At 41.2% G+C, this 16275-nt stretch overlaps 1 protein-coding gene across 3 annotated transcripts in view; it reads left to right on the top strand.

The window, feature by feature from the left end:
• ANTXR2 (ANTXR cell adhesion molecule 2) overlaps nucleotides 1-15081 on the top strand; it is a 187591-nt gene extending 172510 nt beyond the window's left edge. For 2 of the 3 annotated variants that reach the window (XM_084855444.1, XM_084855446.1), the window contains one exon: nucleotides 12274-15078. In XM_084855444.1, coding sequence (XP_084711570.1) covers nucleotides 12274-12312 — 39 coding nt within the window. In that variant the 3' untranslated portion in view covers nucleotides 12313-15078. Of the gene's footprint in view, nucleotides 1-12273 lie in introns of all 3 variants that reach the window. The other variant, XM_084855440.1, reaches the window with a different exon arrangement.
• Nucleotides 15082-16275: the final 1194 nt, after the last annotated feature.

The following is a 16275-nucleotide window of genomic DNA, read 5'->3' as shown; positions in this document are numbered from 1 at the left end:
AAAAGAGGGCACTTATTTGCATAGAATTTGCATGTGCTAATTTATATGTATAGATACAAATGTACCCATAATGACTAGAATTTAAATAGAACGTCAGTACAACTCACCATAACAGTGAAGGGTTTGATTAGGTGATCTGTGTGTCTGCTCAGTCTGTTATCGGGGTGCTAACTGTTAATGGGCAACTTCTCTCCTCCGCCTTGTTATGGTTCTTTATCTTAATTTCATCCCAAACAGCCTTCAATTTGTCTCCCCTTATTCCTGGTTAGCATTACCAGCCCTTCTACTAACTGAAAATAGCAGGGTGTTGTTGTTGTTCAGTCGTTCAGTCGTGTCCGACTCTTCGTGACCCCATGGACCATAGCACGCCAGGCCTTCCTGTCCTGCGCTCTCTCCCGGAGTGTGCTCAAGTTCATATTCATTGCATCGGTGATGCTATCTAGCCATCTCATCCTCTGTTGTCCCCTTCTCCTTTTGCCTTCAGTCTTTCCCAGCATCAGGGTCTTTTCCAGAGAGTTTTCTCTTCACATTAGGTGGCCAAAATATTGGAGCTTCAGCTTCAAGATCTGTCCTTCCAATGAGTACTCAGGGTTGATTTCCTTTAGGATGGACTGATTTGACCTCCTTGCAGTCCAGGGGACTCGTAAGAGTCTTCTCCAGCACCACAGTTCGAAAGCATCAATTCTTCGGCGCTCAGCCTTCCTTATAGTCCAGCTCTCACAGCCATACATTACTACTGGGAAAACCATAGCTTTGATTAGACAGACCTTTGTCGGCAAGGTGATGTCTCTGCTTCTTACTACGCTGTCTAGGTTTGCCGTAGCTTTCCTCCCAAGGAGCAAGCGTCTTTTAATTTCATGGCTACAGTCACCGTCTGCGGTGATCTTGGAGCCCAAGAAAGTAAAATCTGTCACTGCTTCCATTTCTTCCCCTTCTATATGCCAGGAAGTGATGGGGCCAGATGCCATGATCTTCATTTTTTAATGTTGAGTTTCAAACCAGCTTTTGCACTCTCCTCTTTCAGCCTCAACAACAGGCTCTTTAGATCCTCTTCATTTTCTGCCATTAGGGTGGTATCGTCTGCATATCGGAGGTTGTTGATAATTCTCCCGGCAATCTTAATTCCGACCTGTGATTCATCCAACCCGGCGTTTCTCATGATGTACTCTGCATATAAGTTAAATAAGCAGGGTGACAATATGCAGCCTTGTCGTACTCCTTTCCCAATTTTGAACCACTCGGTTGTTCCATGTCTGGTTCTTACTGTTGCTTCTTGACCCTCGTACAGGTTTCTCAGGAGACAGATAAGGTGGTCTGGTACTCCCATCACTTTAAGAATTTGCCACAGTTTGTTGTGATCCACACAATCAAAAGCTTTAGTGTAGTCAATGAAGCAGAAATAGACATTTTTCTGGAATTCTCTTGCATTCTCCATGATCCAGCGAATGTTGGCAATTTGATCTCTAGTTCCTCTGCCTCTTCGAAACCCCACTTGTACTTCCAGTAGTTCTCGGTTCGCATACTGCTGAAGCCTAGCTTGTAGGATTTTGAGCATCACCTTGCTGGCATGTGAAATGAGCGCCATTGTGCGGTAGTTTGAACACTCTTTGGCGTTGCCCTTCTTTGGAATTGGAATGTAAACTGACCTTTTCCAGTCTTGTGGCCACTGTTGAGTGTTCCAGATTTGTTGGCATATTGAATGCAGCACTTTAACAGCATCATCTTTTAGGATTTTAAATAGTTCAGCTGGAATACTGTCATCTCCGCTAGCTTTGTTGTTACTAATGCTTCCTAAGGCCCACTTGACTTCACTCTTGAGGATGTCCGGCTCAAGTTCAGTGACCGCACTATCATGGCTATCAGGGACATTCAGATCTTTCCTGTATAGTTCTTCTGTGTATTCTTGCCACCTCTTCTTAATCTCATCTGCTTCTGTTAGGTCCCTGCCTTCTTTGTCCTTTATCATGCCCGTCTTTGCACAAAACGTTCCCTTGAGATCTCCGATTTTCTTGAAGAGATCTCTAGTCTTTCCCATTCTGTTGTTTTCCTCGATTTCTTTGCATTGTTCATTTAAGAAGGCCTTCTTGTCTCTCCTTGCTATTCTCTGGAACTCTGCATTCAGTTGGATATATCTTCCCCTTTCTCCCTTGCTTTTCGCTTCCCTTCTTTCCTCAGCTACATGTAAAGCCTCATCAGACAGCCACTTGGCTTTCTTGCATTTCTTTTTCTTTGGGATGGATTTCGTTGCTGCCTCCTGAACAATGTTACGGACCTCCGTCCATAGTTCCTCAGGCACTCTGTCTATCAGGTCTAATCCCTGAAATCTATTCCTCACCTCCACTGTATATTCATAAGGGATATGATTGAGGTCATACCTGAATGGTTTAGTGGTTTTCCCTATGTTCTTCAACTTAAGCTGAAATTTTGCAAGAAGCAGCTCATGATCTGAGCCACAGTCAGCTCCAGGTCTTGTTTTTACTGACTGTATGGAGCTTCTCCATCTTTGGCTGCAAAGGACATAATCAATCTGATTTCGATATTGACCATCTGGTGATGTCCATGTGTAGAGTTGTCTCTTGTGCTGTTGGAAAAGAGTGTTTGCTATGATCAGCGTGTTCTCTTGGCAAAACTCTATTAGCTTTTGTCCTGCTTCATTTTGTACACCAAGGCCATGCCTGCCTGTTATCCTGATTTCTTGACTTGATTTCTGCCTCATTTCTTGACTTCCTACTTTAGCATTCCAATCCCCTATGATGAAGAGGACATCTTTTTTTGGTGTTAGTTCTAGAAGGTGTTGTAGGTCTTCATAGAACCGATCAACCTCAACTTCTTCGGCATCAGTGGTTGGGGCATAGACCTGAATTATTGTGATGTTGAATGGTTTGCCTTGGATTCGTACTGAGATCATTCTATCGTTTTTAAGATTGTATCCCAGGACTGCTTTTCCCACCCTTTTGTTGACTATGAGTGCTACTCCATTTCTTCTAAGGGATTCTTGCCCACAGTAGTAGATATGATGGTCACCTGAATTAAATTTGCCCATGCCTGTCCATTTTAGTTCGCTGATTCCCAAGATGTCGATGTTCAATCTTGCCATCTCATGTTTGACCACCTCCAGCTTACCTTGATTCATTGATCTGACATTCCAGGTTCCTAAACAATATTGTTCTTTACAGCATCGGATTTTCTTTTCACCACCAGACACATCCACAGCTGAGTGTCCTTTCGGCTTTGGCCCAGCCGCTTCACTCTTTCTGGCGCTACTTGGAAATACCCTCTGCTCTTCCCCAGTAGTATATTGGACACCTTCCGACCTGAGGGGCTCATCTTCCGGCGTCATCTCTTTTAGCCTTGTGATATGTTCCATGGGGTTTTCTTGGCAAGAATACTGGAGTGGGTTGCCATTTCCTTCTCCAGTGGACCACATTTTGTCAGAACTCTCTGCCATGACCTGTCCATCTTGGGTGGCCCTGCACGGCATAGCTTATGGCTTCACTGAGTTACGCAAGCCCCTTCGCCACCACAGAGCTATTCAGGAATTTAGCCTCCGAAGAACTTTTTTGTGAAATGAACATACATTTGTAAATACTCCACACACATATATAGATACATACATACATACAATACATACATATATGACAAAAACACACACAGTCTTACACCACCTTAAAGGCTGAGGGTGCAATCCTATGCATAGTTAGACAGAAAAAAGTCTGAACTGGCTGGAGCATGCTGGGATTGTAGGACTTTTTTCTGTCTAAACATGCACAGGATTGTGCCCTTAGAAGATTCTGTTTCAGAAACTCACATGGTTAAGCCACAAAACAAGGTCTGTATTCTGACATATATTTGGTCCATCCAAGATACCTCCAGCTCTTATGAGATTATCATGGGATGCTTGCATCGCTCATGTTTTAATTACAGTAGCCCTAAGACACTAATTTAGTTCAATTTTATACCGACTACATGTTGGTATTGTTAAGGTTTATGACCCAATGATTTACAAGGCATAATACATCTGAATTCAAATTGGATGTATTGATTGTTTAATTGAATACGAGGGCATGAATGTAACATTAAGTCACCACATTGACAGATTGTAGTAATGTAGTTGAGAAGAAAACTCAGTCTCCTCAGATTTTTCTGTTGAGTTTAGCTTCTGGGAAGAAGGAAATCTGGAATAGGGGAGAGAAATCTCGAACTGGGGATTCTATTCATTTCTAAAATGTATTTGTTTATTCTAAATATTTGTTAGCGGCTTTTCAGACATGGCTCCCAGAGCAACCTAAACATAAAGTACATAATAAAATAAAAGTGCAATTAAAAATGTTCAAAACAAACAGATCACAGCAGGTAATAAAAATCCAATAAAAAAGGGGAGGGGGGAACAAATTGCCAGGTAAACAGTGGTTGTGTGTCACAAGAGGAAAGGCCCTGAAAATGGAAGAAATAATTTTATATAAAACTTCGTACCTTTATTTCCAAACTTCAGAAGGGAGTGCCGATCTTTATGTAGTCAAAATGGCACCATAATAGAATGCATGAGAGGGAGGTATCAGCAGGCTTGGGGAAGCTCCAAGAAGTACAAAAACAGACCCACCCACCCACCCACCCCCCCGGGACACAGTCCTATGCATGTTTAGACAGAAAAAAATGCTACAACTCCCGGCATTCTCCAGCCAGCCATGCCAAGATTATATTGATGATTACTGGATATATCTCTCATTAGGTTTTATAAAAGATAAAACAATTTAAAAACAAAGTATTTCATCCCAATCCAGACTTTTTTTTTGCATGAGGTTGTTCCTGCCTTCAGTTCTCTTTCATGGAGTGATTTAAGTAATTATCTCTCAAGATACTAAGTCATCTAGTGAGATGGATTGTCCTTAGATTCAGGATAGACAAAAGAGGGTACTTCTTCACACAGTACATAATGAAAGTACAGAATTGGATGCCAGAAGATGTGGTGATAATGATATTCATGGACTTTGATCAGGGGCAGGCAATGTGGTGCCCTGCCCCACTTTTAACCTTAAAAAAAAAAAAAACACACATTTTCTTACCAGCAGCTTGGATTACTGTGAAATCAGTTTCTGTTGGTGCTGAAAATTGTGGGTTCAAAGGAGTTGTTTAGTGGGGTGGTGCTCAGACCCCACCTCTGCGTTGTACTCAGACTTTTGGGCAGGTTACTTGCCCTTCGCCATGCCTCCCATGGCAGCCATTATGTAGGGGTGCCCAGGACAGTTTCACATTGCCAAATGTGCCCACCACCCAGAAAGGTTGCCTATCTCTGGCTTAGGTGGATCTAAAGTGGGATTAGACCAATTTATAGAGGATAAATCTATTAGCGGAATGGCTGTTAGCCATCAAAGCTAAATGGAACCTCCAGCTTTAGGTATGGTATTCCTCTGAATACCCGTTACTGGGTAACGGTATTTACCACAGCAAACACATGCTGTGCTGTGGGCTTCCCGGAAGCATCTGGCCAGCCACTGCTGGAAACAGGAAGATGAACTGGATGGAACCTTGGTCTTATGCAGCAGTGTTCACCTTATCAAATATAAAGCATGGTCAATAAGCAAAGTATCAAACAGCATGACTGAATTTCAGGTGCCACTCTTCAAGTTTCTTATGCATATGGGATTCTACTCCAGATCAGTGGATTCTGGGTAAGATTTGGGGAAACAAATGAACTTCAGCACTAGAAGTTGCTTTGGCTATATATGGAAGCTTCTAATGTGCCCTCTGCATGCATGTATTATAAAGCTGCACACCTTGTCACATTCTATTACGTACACATGCAACTTTTTCTTTACTGTGCTGGCATGGAATATTTGCTGTTATATCAGTGGTGATGCAACTTTCCTGACCTTTATTCATTAGCACTTTCAGTGTGCTTTCCAACTTCCGGCTTATTGCTGAGCAGACTCACAGTTCAGGAAAAGATGGCCTCTTCTACGTATATTTTGAGGTAATGTCTCTCACCTACAAGCCCATCAATATGGAGAGGAAGGATAACGCTGAGAAAGCATAAAACAGAAAGTGCTGTATTGCCATGGTTGGAATATCTCATAACCCTCTTTGCTCACCTGGCAGCTTGATCGTGGAGTATAGTAAATTCCATGGAGACATGGGAGGGCCTGTAGCTCAGGGGTAGAGCACATGCTTTAGGCATGCATAGAGCCCCAGGTTCAGTTCCCAACATCTCCAATGTAAAGGATCATAGATTGCAAGAGACCTCGGAGCTTCTGCCAGCCACAATACAAAGTGGTGGGGTAGATAGATCCATGGCTTGACAGTCACACATGACAGCATTGCATATTCACAGAGATTTAGATCAACTGCTTAACTTTATATTGCCTTAGGAAAATATTGCAGCCATGGTGCAAAGGAAATTCAAATAAGGTAAAAAAAAGAAAAAGTTTACATACAAAGGTTGCATTTCTTTAAGGATTATTAGGGTACTTCCTGCAGGATTATTATTGCAGCCCAATAGATTATTGAGAACAGTGCTCTCCGTGTGTAGTTCCTTGCATCTTTTGCAGTCCCCAAATAAAAATAAAATATCCAGGTGTTTTTTGTTTTTGTTTTACTTAAGGTGCAATCCTATGCATGTTTAGACAGAAAAAAGCCCTACAACTCCCAGCGTGCCCCAGCTAGCCATGCTGGTTCAGACATGCTGGGAGTTGTAGGATTTTTTTCTCCATCTAAACACGCATGGGATTGTGCCCCCAGCTTCTTAGTTCAAAGTTTGTATTTTGGAATTTGCAGGCCAGTGGAAAACATCTATTAACTTTTTTTTTTAATGGGTTCAGTGATTGCATTCAGATGTAAGTGCAAACCATGGTTTGCCATTATGAGCATGGGTGGCCTTGAGCCCATGCGCTTCCTTCTTTCATTCCTCTGTGCATGAGAGGAGGAGATTAGAAGCTTCTGTTACTGGATCGCAGCAAAATATAGTTTGCCCTTTAATCCGAACGTGGAAAATTATAGTTTGCTGGCTTGGACACAAGGGCAAACTGTAGCTTGTAGAGAAGGCACAGCAGGAGTTTCAAACCTTCTCCTTTCACATATGGGAAAAGGGGAAAAAGCAGCACGTGCTTCCTGCTCAAGGCTGGGTGTCTCAGTGTGCCCCCCCCACACACACCTCACTCTACCTTCTCACCACCACTGCCACTAGCTTCTGTTGCTGCTCGTCCTCTTTCTCATCTGTACAACCACTTGCTTGCTTGATAGGCAGAGAGTCAGTGGGCAAGTAGGCCATGGCTTCTACTGCTCCTCCTCCTCTTCACCATCATTGTTTAGGACAGAGAGCAAGAGACAGGTGAACAGGTTGCAGTGGTTAGCAGAAGGAGCAACTCCAGCTCTTGTCAGTGAGGCCCTACTCAGTGTGCCCTTGGCAGGTGGCCAGCCATGTCTGCCTTTGATGCTGGCCCTGCAGCTGCCCTCATAACAGCAAACCATGACTTGCCATTATGTGTGAATGCAGACAGTTATGGAGGCATGTGGACCACTTTGAACATTTGAACACACTCCAGAAATGCTAAGTTGTGTTGGTTTAGTATTATTATTAACAAGAGCAGCCATATATTGTATATGAATGTCTGGCATTTGGTGACTGCCTACAATCGCATGTGAATGCTGCCAAATCTCTGATCAATTTAATGAATTCCTGAATACAGATGATACATATATGCATCTCCCTACTTTTTTGTGACATGCACAAATGGGTGCTGACAATCACATTTAGATGAGTGTCAGTATTCACTGTGGAATCTCTGGATTTTCAGAGCTTGTCAGAATTCTGAGATTGTCAACATTCACATGTAAACGTCAGCCAAATTACAAACATTCCCTGTAACATAGCAAGTCAGAGTCCACATAACTCAGAGGGAGTTTTCCACACTCTTTGTCTACTTCACTTGCTTCACGTGCTATTCAGAATCAAACTTCAGTTTAGATTAGGTTGTCTGATTTGCAGTAAATTTGAACCGAGCATATGTGTATTCATACTTGCATATTCATTAAACATTTGATTTGCTAATTTGAAAAGCCCTGCTCATTTCTGCTTAATGGTATATATCTCCAGTTAACATGTGAAGATGGAACAGGGGATTTCCGTCAAAACACTAGAGTTCTTGGCTGTGGAAATCAAACATACAGAGATATGCTGTATGATAAATGCGACACCCTATTAGGCAAGAAGATCATAGAATCATAGAGTTGGAAGGGGCCATTTAGGCCATCAAGTCCAGTCTCCTGCTTTATGCAGAAATCCAGTTTAAAGCATCACTGCCAGACAGCTGCCCAGTCTTGGCGTGAATACCTCCAGCAACGGAGAGCTCACCACTTCCCTAGGCAATTTGTTCCATTGTCTGTTGGCTCTGACCGTTAGGAAGTTTTTCTGATGTTCAGCCAAAATCTGCCTTCCTGTAACTTAAGATGTAATCTGACAATATAGTGGGTTCTGCTGGAGTCTCTGATGCCCTGTGGCTATGACTTGTGAAACCATGATTTACTTGGCTGAGCAACTTGTGGCCAAGTTTTTGTGCCTGGATGTTTTGGCCTACAACTCCCATGATCCCTCACTATTGCCTATGCTGGTTAGGGCCGATGGGAGTTGTAGGCCAAAATGTCTGGAGGGCCACAGGTTGACCACCCTGATCTACATGATATTTCGTATAATCCTGGAGTACTGAGAGGGCAAAGTTCCTGATCTACAGTACTGAAATTGCATACAAATCACCTTCCTTTTAGTCACTTCATAGCTTTGTCCCACTGTGCTTTTTGGCACCACATTTTTAACCCAAGACAATTGTCCTCTCAGTTCTACCACTCCCATTATTCTCAAGAATTCTGCCCTTAACTGCTGCCACCCCATTTTCCTCTGCCCCTAGAACTCTCTCCAGTACACTGCTGCATAATCATCTTCTCCTTTTCTGTGTTGCTGAAAGGAATCTTCAGTACTGATAATAACTGAGGCTAGGATCTTAGCTAAGTTGCTGTAGGCATGACCAAGAGCTTGGGGAATTTAAAGCATGTTTTGTTTGTTTGGACACCAGGCTTTCATGCCGTATCACAAATTACTTTTGAACAGCAGCTCAATTCCAGAAGTGGCTTGCTATGTGGCATAGAAACGCAATCCCAAAGCCCTCTTGAGGGCACCCAACAGTCGTGCAGTTCTTTGGATCCTGGCCTAGGATGGGGTGTTCCAGCCACAGTGCTAACATACCACTGCAAATTTACAAAAAAATTATTCTGATCTGGGAGCATATACCAAGGCCAATGCTGAGGGTTGCAATGTTCCTTTATGGTAACGACCCACAAATGCTTTACAAAAGGTGCTTGGACTTCTTATAAGAAATTCATAAGGAAACCTCCATGTAGATTTCTCTTGTCTCTCACAGAAAAATGCTGCTGCTGCTGCTTCTTATTATTCTTATTCTTATTTCTTAGACACCTTTCTAAAAAAAAGACTCAGGGTGACTTAAAATAACATTGCAAATTCGAAAATTTCAAACAATTTAAAATTGTTGTAGAGATATGTGTGTGTCTCCGTGTGCTGTCTGTTTATATGTCATTTATATCATTTACATACTGCCTGGATCAGATGGGGGCAATCCTCTCAAGTTGTGCCTGCTTATTCAGCATGTGAAGATCTTCTCGTGCCTTCAGATTTGCTTTCCCCATCCACATGAGCTATTGTGGGTTTGCAGTGGGATCCAACACCAGGCTGTGCATGGAAAAAAGTAAAGCAGCGGATCTGCCTTTTTTCTGTGTGAAGAGGGAGGCCGGGTATCTGCATCCACTAGGAGACCACTCAATCATTTCTTTTGTTCTGTCTTTCTTCTTCTTTAACGAAAATTGGATTTGGTATTTTAATTAATGTGGTATTTTAATTAGTTGAAAAGCAACCTATTTTTTCCCAAACACAGGACAAATGTTTATTTTTCTTCTTTTTTTATGTAATGGACAAAGTGCAGCAATTTCAACCATAGGTTGGAACTAGCTATGTTCTGGAAAGTAATGTGCAATTTCTGTGAATTGCATGCAACTAATATATGTAGATCAGCTACATTCCCCCAGCACATGATACATGCTCAGTGTGGCCCTCGCTACAGAGCAAGCTGCTCATTCTGCTGGGTGATGATACAAATCATGATTACATTAATCTGTTCACCGTGGAAGATGTGCTTGAAGAGTTATGTGTTTGGTTTACTATAGTGAAATATGTATTAAGAGTAGCTAGGTTGAATCCAGGATTTGCTCACAGAAGGTGCCTCCAACCTATTCGGTGGGATTTGCCCTCTTGCCCCACACCACAGCTCACCCCATTCAGCAGCTCACAGCTCACCCCTCCATGTGTAGCATTTTCAGGGGGCTTGGAGGTGCTGCCACAGGGGGAAGTGGGTGGGAAAGATTCTAGTTCAAAGTGTCCAGAAAAACAGCCATATCAGTCTGTTGTAGCAAAACCTCCAAAGAATCCTGGGGCATCTTAAAGACTGACACAGTTGTCTTAGCGAAGGCTTTTGTAAGCAAGCACCTACTTGTTCAGATGTGCGAAGTCACTTAAATGTAAAATCAGCGACATTATTCTAGAAGTGAGAAAGAAAAGAATTACACGATACTGGATCATGTTGATGCAGATAGTAATTAAATCGATCCAGTAACAGGAATCACCTTATCCACTTCGTTTTTATTCTTTGGAAATAAAATTAATAGCAGTACATGAGACATGCTCTGTCTGCATAAGCCAAAGCAAATACATTGGCCATCCAACTTGGAACTTGGACAGTGTCACATCATTAAGCCTTTGATTCATGGATAGGCAATCTGGTGCCCTGCAGATGTTTTGGACTACAACTCCCATAAGCCCCAAGCTAGCACAGCCAGTGATCAAGGATTATGAGAATTATAGGCCAAAACATCTTTCTTCAGAAGATCTCCAACCTCAAATAGAAAGTTTAATGGTATGCCATTAAAACCTTGTCAATATTTGGAGTCCAGCAGATTTCTCTTTAGCAAAGCCAGAGGACAGACCAAACCTATAAATGAATTTTTTGAATGTGTGCAAAAATAATATTTGGGACACCATTAATAAATAAGAGATACTTTAACATGTCTCTCTTAGTCATAATTTCCAGAGGCATAGCCATGATAATTTATTATGGCCTTAGCTTCCATATCCATGTTTGATGAAATGGATTCTAGTCTATGAAAGTTTAGGTCATAATAAATGCATTAGTCTTTAAGTTGTCACAAGACTCTTGGTTGTTTTTCTCTTAGTCATGCTATGGATTCAAATGATAATGAATACTTGTGGTTCCTATTGCCAAAATTGTACAGCACAGTTGCTCTTGAATGATGTATTGATGGAAAATGGATGCAGAGAAAGCCAAAGAAAGCTTACATGTCCCTTAACTCTTGGTTCAGTGACTCTGGTTCCCAGGGGAGTAATGGGCTGGTTACCTGAGCAGGTAGTGCACCTTCCTCCTCTCAGATGAGAACAGGTAACAGGCTAGTTTGCTCAGGATTTTATAGAGCAAGCCTCACTAAGTTAGAAAATTGTCAGAAAGTACACACGCTGCTCACCCCCCGCCCCTTTTACCAAGGCCTTTCTCTTGCCAGGAAAGGGACTTTCTCATCATAGAAAAAGGAGTATCCTCATCAGCTGAGAAAGTACAGACTGTTACTGCCACTTTGCATTGTCTCATTTCTGTTAGTAGAAAAAAGCTGACCTCCACTATTCAGCTATGGAAACCAATTCTAACTTCATACTAGTTGCCAACTACTATGCAAAAAGAAAATGCATATGCTTAACAGTATATGGAACTGTGAAAAGTTCACACCTGACTCCTTGCCTTGCTCTTCTGCAAATATACAGTACAGCCATTTTGGAGACGCTCTTGGGGGTTGCATGCAAGTGGTGGGCAGGGCCAATGGCAAATGGGACAGAGCCAAAAAACCAAAAAAAAGTCAGCATAGATAAGCTTAAAGACCCAGTAACTGAGTCTTAGGAGAGGCATTTCAACCTTCTAGATTGATGGGAAAACCTGCAAAGCTGTGAAAGAATCAATGGTTGGGGGAAGGGGGATAGGGCTAGGGAAGGGACATGGCCTTCTGGGGAACCCCAGAGGGCCAGATTGAGATCTCCAGAGGGGTGGATTTGGCTCCCAAGCCTGAGGTTCTGCCCCTTTGAGCTAAACATTCTGACATTTAAAAAAAATCTATTTAACTGTTAACTAACCATTACATTATATTCTGTCTTTTTAGGGTCGATGCATGAACTTCACCCGAGTTCAGTCGCAGTGAGGGAAAACAAAAGGATTAAAAGCCATCACTTCCGTGTTGTAACCAAAGACAACAAAGCACTTATATGGAAATCCTTAGAATAACTTCAGCCTCTCAGCCTGGATGTTTGCTCCATTTGGTTCCAACACAAGCCACCTACTGCTGCACTAAGCTCCTATGTCCGCCATTTTCTTTTACGCTTGTTACCTCATATAGTGTTCAACACAGTATTACATGATTTGCAGTGGTGACGTGAAGAACTTTGACTTTGTATGCCTAGGCTTCTCTGAAAATACAGTACAGGAATCGTAAGCAAAACGCTGATGACGTCGGCGTTGAGTGTTGTTATTGCTGTTGAACTATACATACTCAAGCCTTTATGTGCCTCTGTCAGGAGCTGCATTGTTTCTTGGATGTGAAGACAGCACTCGTTATTTTAATAGGAAACTGTTTGCCACAGGCAGAAGAGTGAAATTCCCACCAGGCTTGGAAAAATGGAAGAATTTATTGCCTTACAGCGATGTCATATCTCTAAACCCTTCTGAGTCCCATCCTCTCCTCCCCCACGTTGGATTTTGCCTTACGGGAACCTTCTGACTGAAAATCTTGTCACTTTAACACTGAGCAGTGCACACGCATGACAAAATGTAGACATGGCGCCTCAAGGTATTGGTGGCAAGCAAGACTTTGCCCTTTAGTTTCTGAAGACACCTTTCTTTCATTATGCAGCCAGGACAGGAAGAAAAAATTAACAGAGCGTTATTCTACAGGAAGACAGCCTGTAACCAGAGATCTTGTGTGGAGATTGAGGGAGTGATGCTTCAAGGCCTTGGCATTGTGGCTGATATTTTTTTCTCCCCCTTTCCTGCACTCGGCACTCAGTAGCGCATAAAAACATTATCCTCTGTAAACATACCTAGTAATCCTAGGCTTACGTATTATTATTATTATAAGATTGAAAAAAAGCAGTTGCCACAAAGCTGGTATCTCAGGGTCCGTCTCCCCCCGCCCCCAAATCTCCAAGGGCTCTTCAGCGTCACAAGCCAGCAACTCTCTTTGCATGAGAATTTCAAAGTTTAATTAATATAATTAAAGGCAACAGCAAGCAGCAGCCTGTGAAGGTTTTGCTCATCTTTTTTATGTCTTTTGACATTGAATGACCTATTACTGTATGCGCATTACTCAGTTTTTGAGGGGGGTACCATGCCTTGGTGGAGATTCAACACTGGGGCCAAAGAAAGAGAGAAGGCAAGAGACCTCCTTTCCACAATTTACAAATTAAATGTACAGGAGTGCTGGCCATCAGAAAACATTGACAAAGTATTATTATAATTTTTTTTAGAAAAAACAGCGTTGTGTCATGTCGGCGATGCCAAATTATGTTAGCGTGAGTGGAAACACTGTGGGGGAGGAAGGAGGCAGCAGCTGAAGAAAAAGGCTCAAATGATCCAGTCACTTTCGATACTGTACTTCAGATGCAAAATGGATATTCGAGTCGAAACCTGACAAAGTGCGCCTACTTTGATGGGAACCGGTATAGACAATGACCAGTGGCTGGGTCAGTGGGATGTCTCTCTGCGAGCAGGGAGGCTTATCAAATGACACTAAAAATAAGTTCAACAACCATCACGTTTGAGGGGAAAAGGCGAACATTTCATGTTTGGTGGGCATGCATGTGCGCAAGGCGGGAAAGAGCGAAGGGATGCGTGCTGGTCTAATTGTCCCCTTTGTTGTTTTTCATTGAAATCTCAAGGGATGTAAAATAACTCCCTTGGTCGATGGCCAAATTTGCGGATCTTCCCAAACAAGTCTTCCACCTCGACGTCGCCTCTTGCTTACATCTGTTATTGGCTTGAGATTATTTACATCACCGGTAGCATTGCCAACACCCCATGTGAGCTCAAATGAATAAAATCCTTTACCTAAGGTTCTACTTCAAGTCATTTCTCTCTTGTATTTGAGCACTTCTTTCCAGAGCTGATGCATCCTTTGACTGGGGTTGCAATCTTCTCCAGCTGCTGGCTTCTACCCATAGACCTACCTTCCCATGTCATCACATGAGTTCCAAGAAGGCATGTCACAGGATAACTCAGGGGACTTATGCTTGTTGTATTATTTACATTTGTCAGATGCTACAGCATGTGTAATATGCAGTGTTAGCAACGTAAATAAAACAGAAAAATCAGCCACCACAGTCACTTTCTGCAAACTCTAGAGAGAATGGAATTCTAGCTTTAAGACCAGATGTACAAAATACACGATACACACAGTTTCTTCACAAGCAAATATTTAGTTTACTGCAAACCCTTGGTTAAGTGTCTGTAAATCAGTATTTTCTGTGCTCATGGTGAAAAGCAAATCATGTACATTTTCTAATTTGCTACTCTGAATTTACCTAGACAAATGGTACTACAGATTTGGGTCAAGATATTGAATCATCCAGTATGGGATTTGAAATAAATTCACATTCCATGTGTAATGATGAAGTATTGCATTTGAACTGAAATGCTCAGAAAAACAAATAATCTTGTATTTTCCTGTAAAACAGCATATTTAAAGCCCTTTCTTTCTTTCTTTCTTTCTTTCTCTCTTTCTCTCTCTCTCTCTCTCTCTTTCTTTCTCCTAAAGCGACATTGAAACCTCTGTTGCAGGAGACTCAAAAATAAATATTTAAAAGGAAGACATTGATAATATATTTGTGGCATTCAGAAGGATCCTATTTAAAATTGATCATATCATTCCATCTTTTTAGTTTTCTATTTCCAAGAAATAAAACATGGAAATGTGGTTATTTGTCATAATAGTTCTTTATGCAGAACAACAGCAAACTGTTCTCAGGGTTTAACATTACATTTCTTTCATTATTTTATTAAATCTTTTGTCTTATTCTTTTAAAACATAGATTTTGGGGTAAATAATTGCTCAAATGCATATATTTGAATATTGATAGAAACAGAGCATAATTTAGGACTTATTTTTAAAAGTCCGTAATTTAATAATAGCACAGCTATAATACCAAATTCAGGTCCAGTGAGCTTCAATACAAATGGATCAAAACATTATTAATTTAACAGAGTTTATTAAAACTATATGTTTATAAAATTATAAGAGTACACGATAGGATCATAATACTTTTGTAAAATTCTGGAATAAAAATGGACTACTCCCATAGCACCAGACGTTCATGTCTAAAGCATAATTTGGGGAAATATATGCACACTGTTCTTTCATTACATTTCTAAAGTACAGAATGGGACACTGGAGGTAATTTTCATTTGTGTTTTTTTAGAATGCTACGTAAACTAGAAAATGTTGATCTCCAGCTTCGTATTCCCAAACCCATATTTTGGATTTTCCTGCATAAATAGTTTGATGCATAGGACTGCAGGAATACATTATAAAGTGAATTTTAAAAAACAAAGAAATATTGAAATCCCATTTTACTATGTAAACTTAATGTTCACGAATGGTGCTCAGTGTTTTTCTTGCTTAAATCCCATTGGAACCAATACATATCTGCTTGTGCATCTATATACTGAGCACGAATCAGTTTTCTGTCAGTATTTACTGCATAGCACTGATCCTTGAAGAGGGAAATGGAGTATATCAAAAGCTAGTTGCTTCCTCCCCCACAAAAATAATTTTACTCCACCTTCCTCCCCTTTCAAATCATTATAACATACTTAAAACACAAGTTCATCAAAACATTGCATTTTTCTGTTACACTAATATTCAGTAGGCCTTGACAAATCTGATTACTATTTTGAGATGAGCAAATTTTAATATTTTTTGCCTGCCAGATGTAGCTGGGTATATATACATGTTATTCTACCTTAATTCTAATTGTGGGAGGACATGATTGTTTCAGTCAGAATGATAGTTTGGTTGTAAACCCCTCTACAAATAATGCAGATATATATGAATTACTTACAACTTCTGTGTAAGGAACACAAAATTGACCACTGAGTGGTTTTTAATATGAGT

The sequence above is a fragment of the Heloderma suspectum genome, chromosome 5, assembly GCF_057233095.1.
Source record: "Heloderma suspectum isolate Gila_16-S chromosome 5, 16-S_ref, whole genome shotgun sequence".
NCBI classification, from domain to species: Eukaryota; Metazoa; Chordata; class Lepidosauria; order Squamata; family Helodermatidae; genus Heloderma; species Heloderma suspectum.
This window is presented reverse-complemented; position numbering and strand designations above follow the sequence as displayed.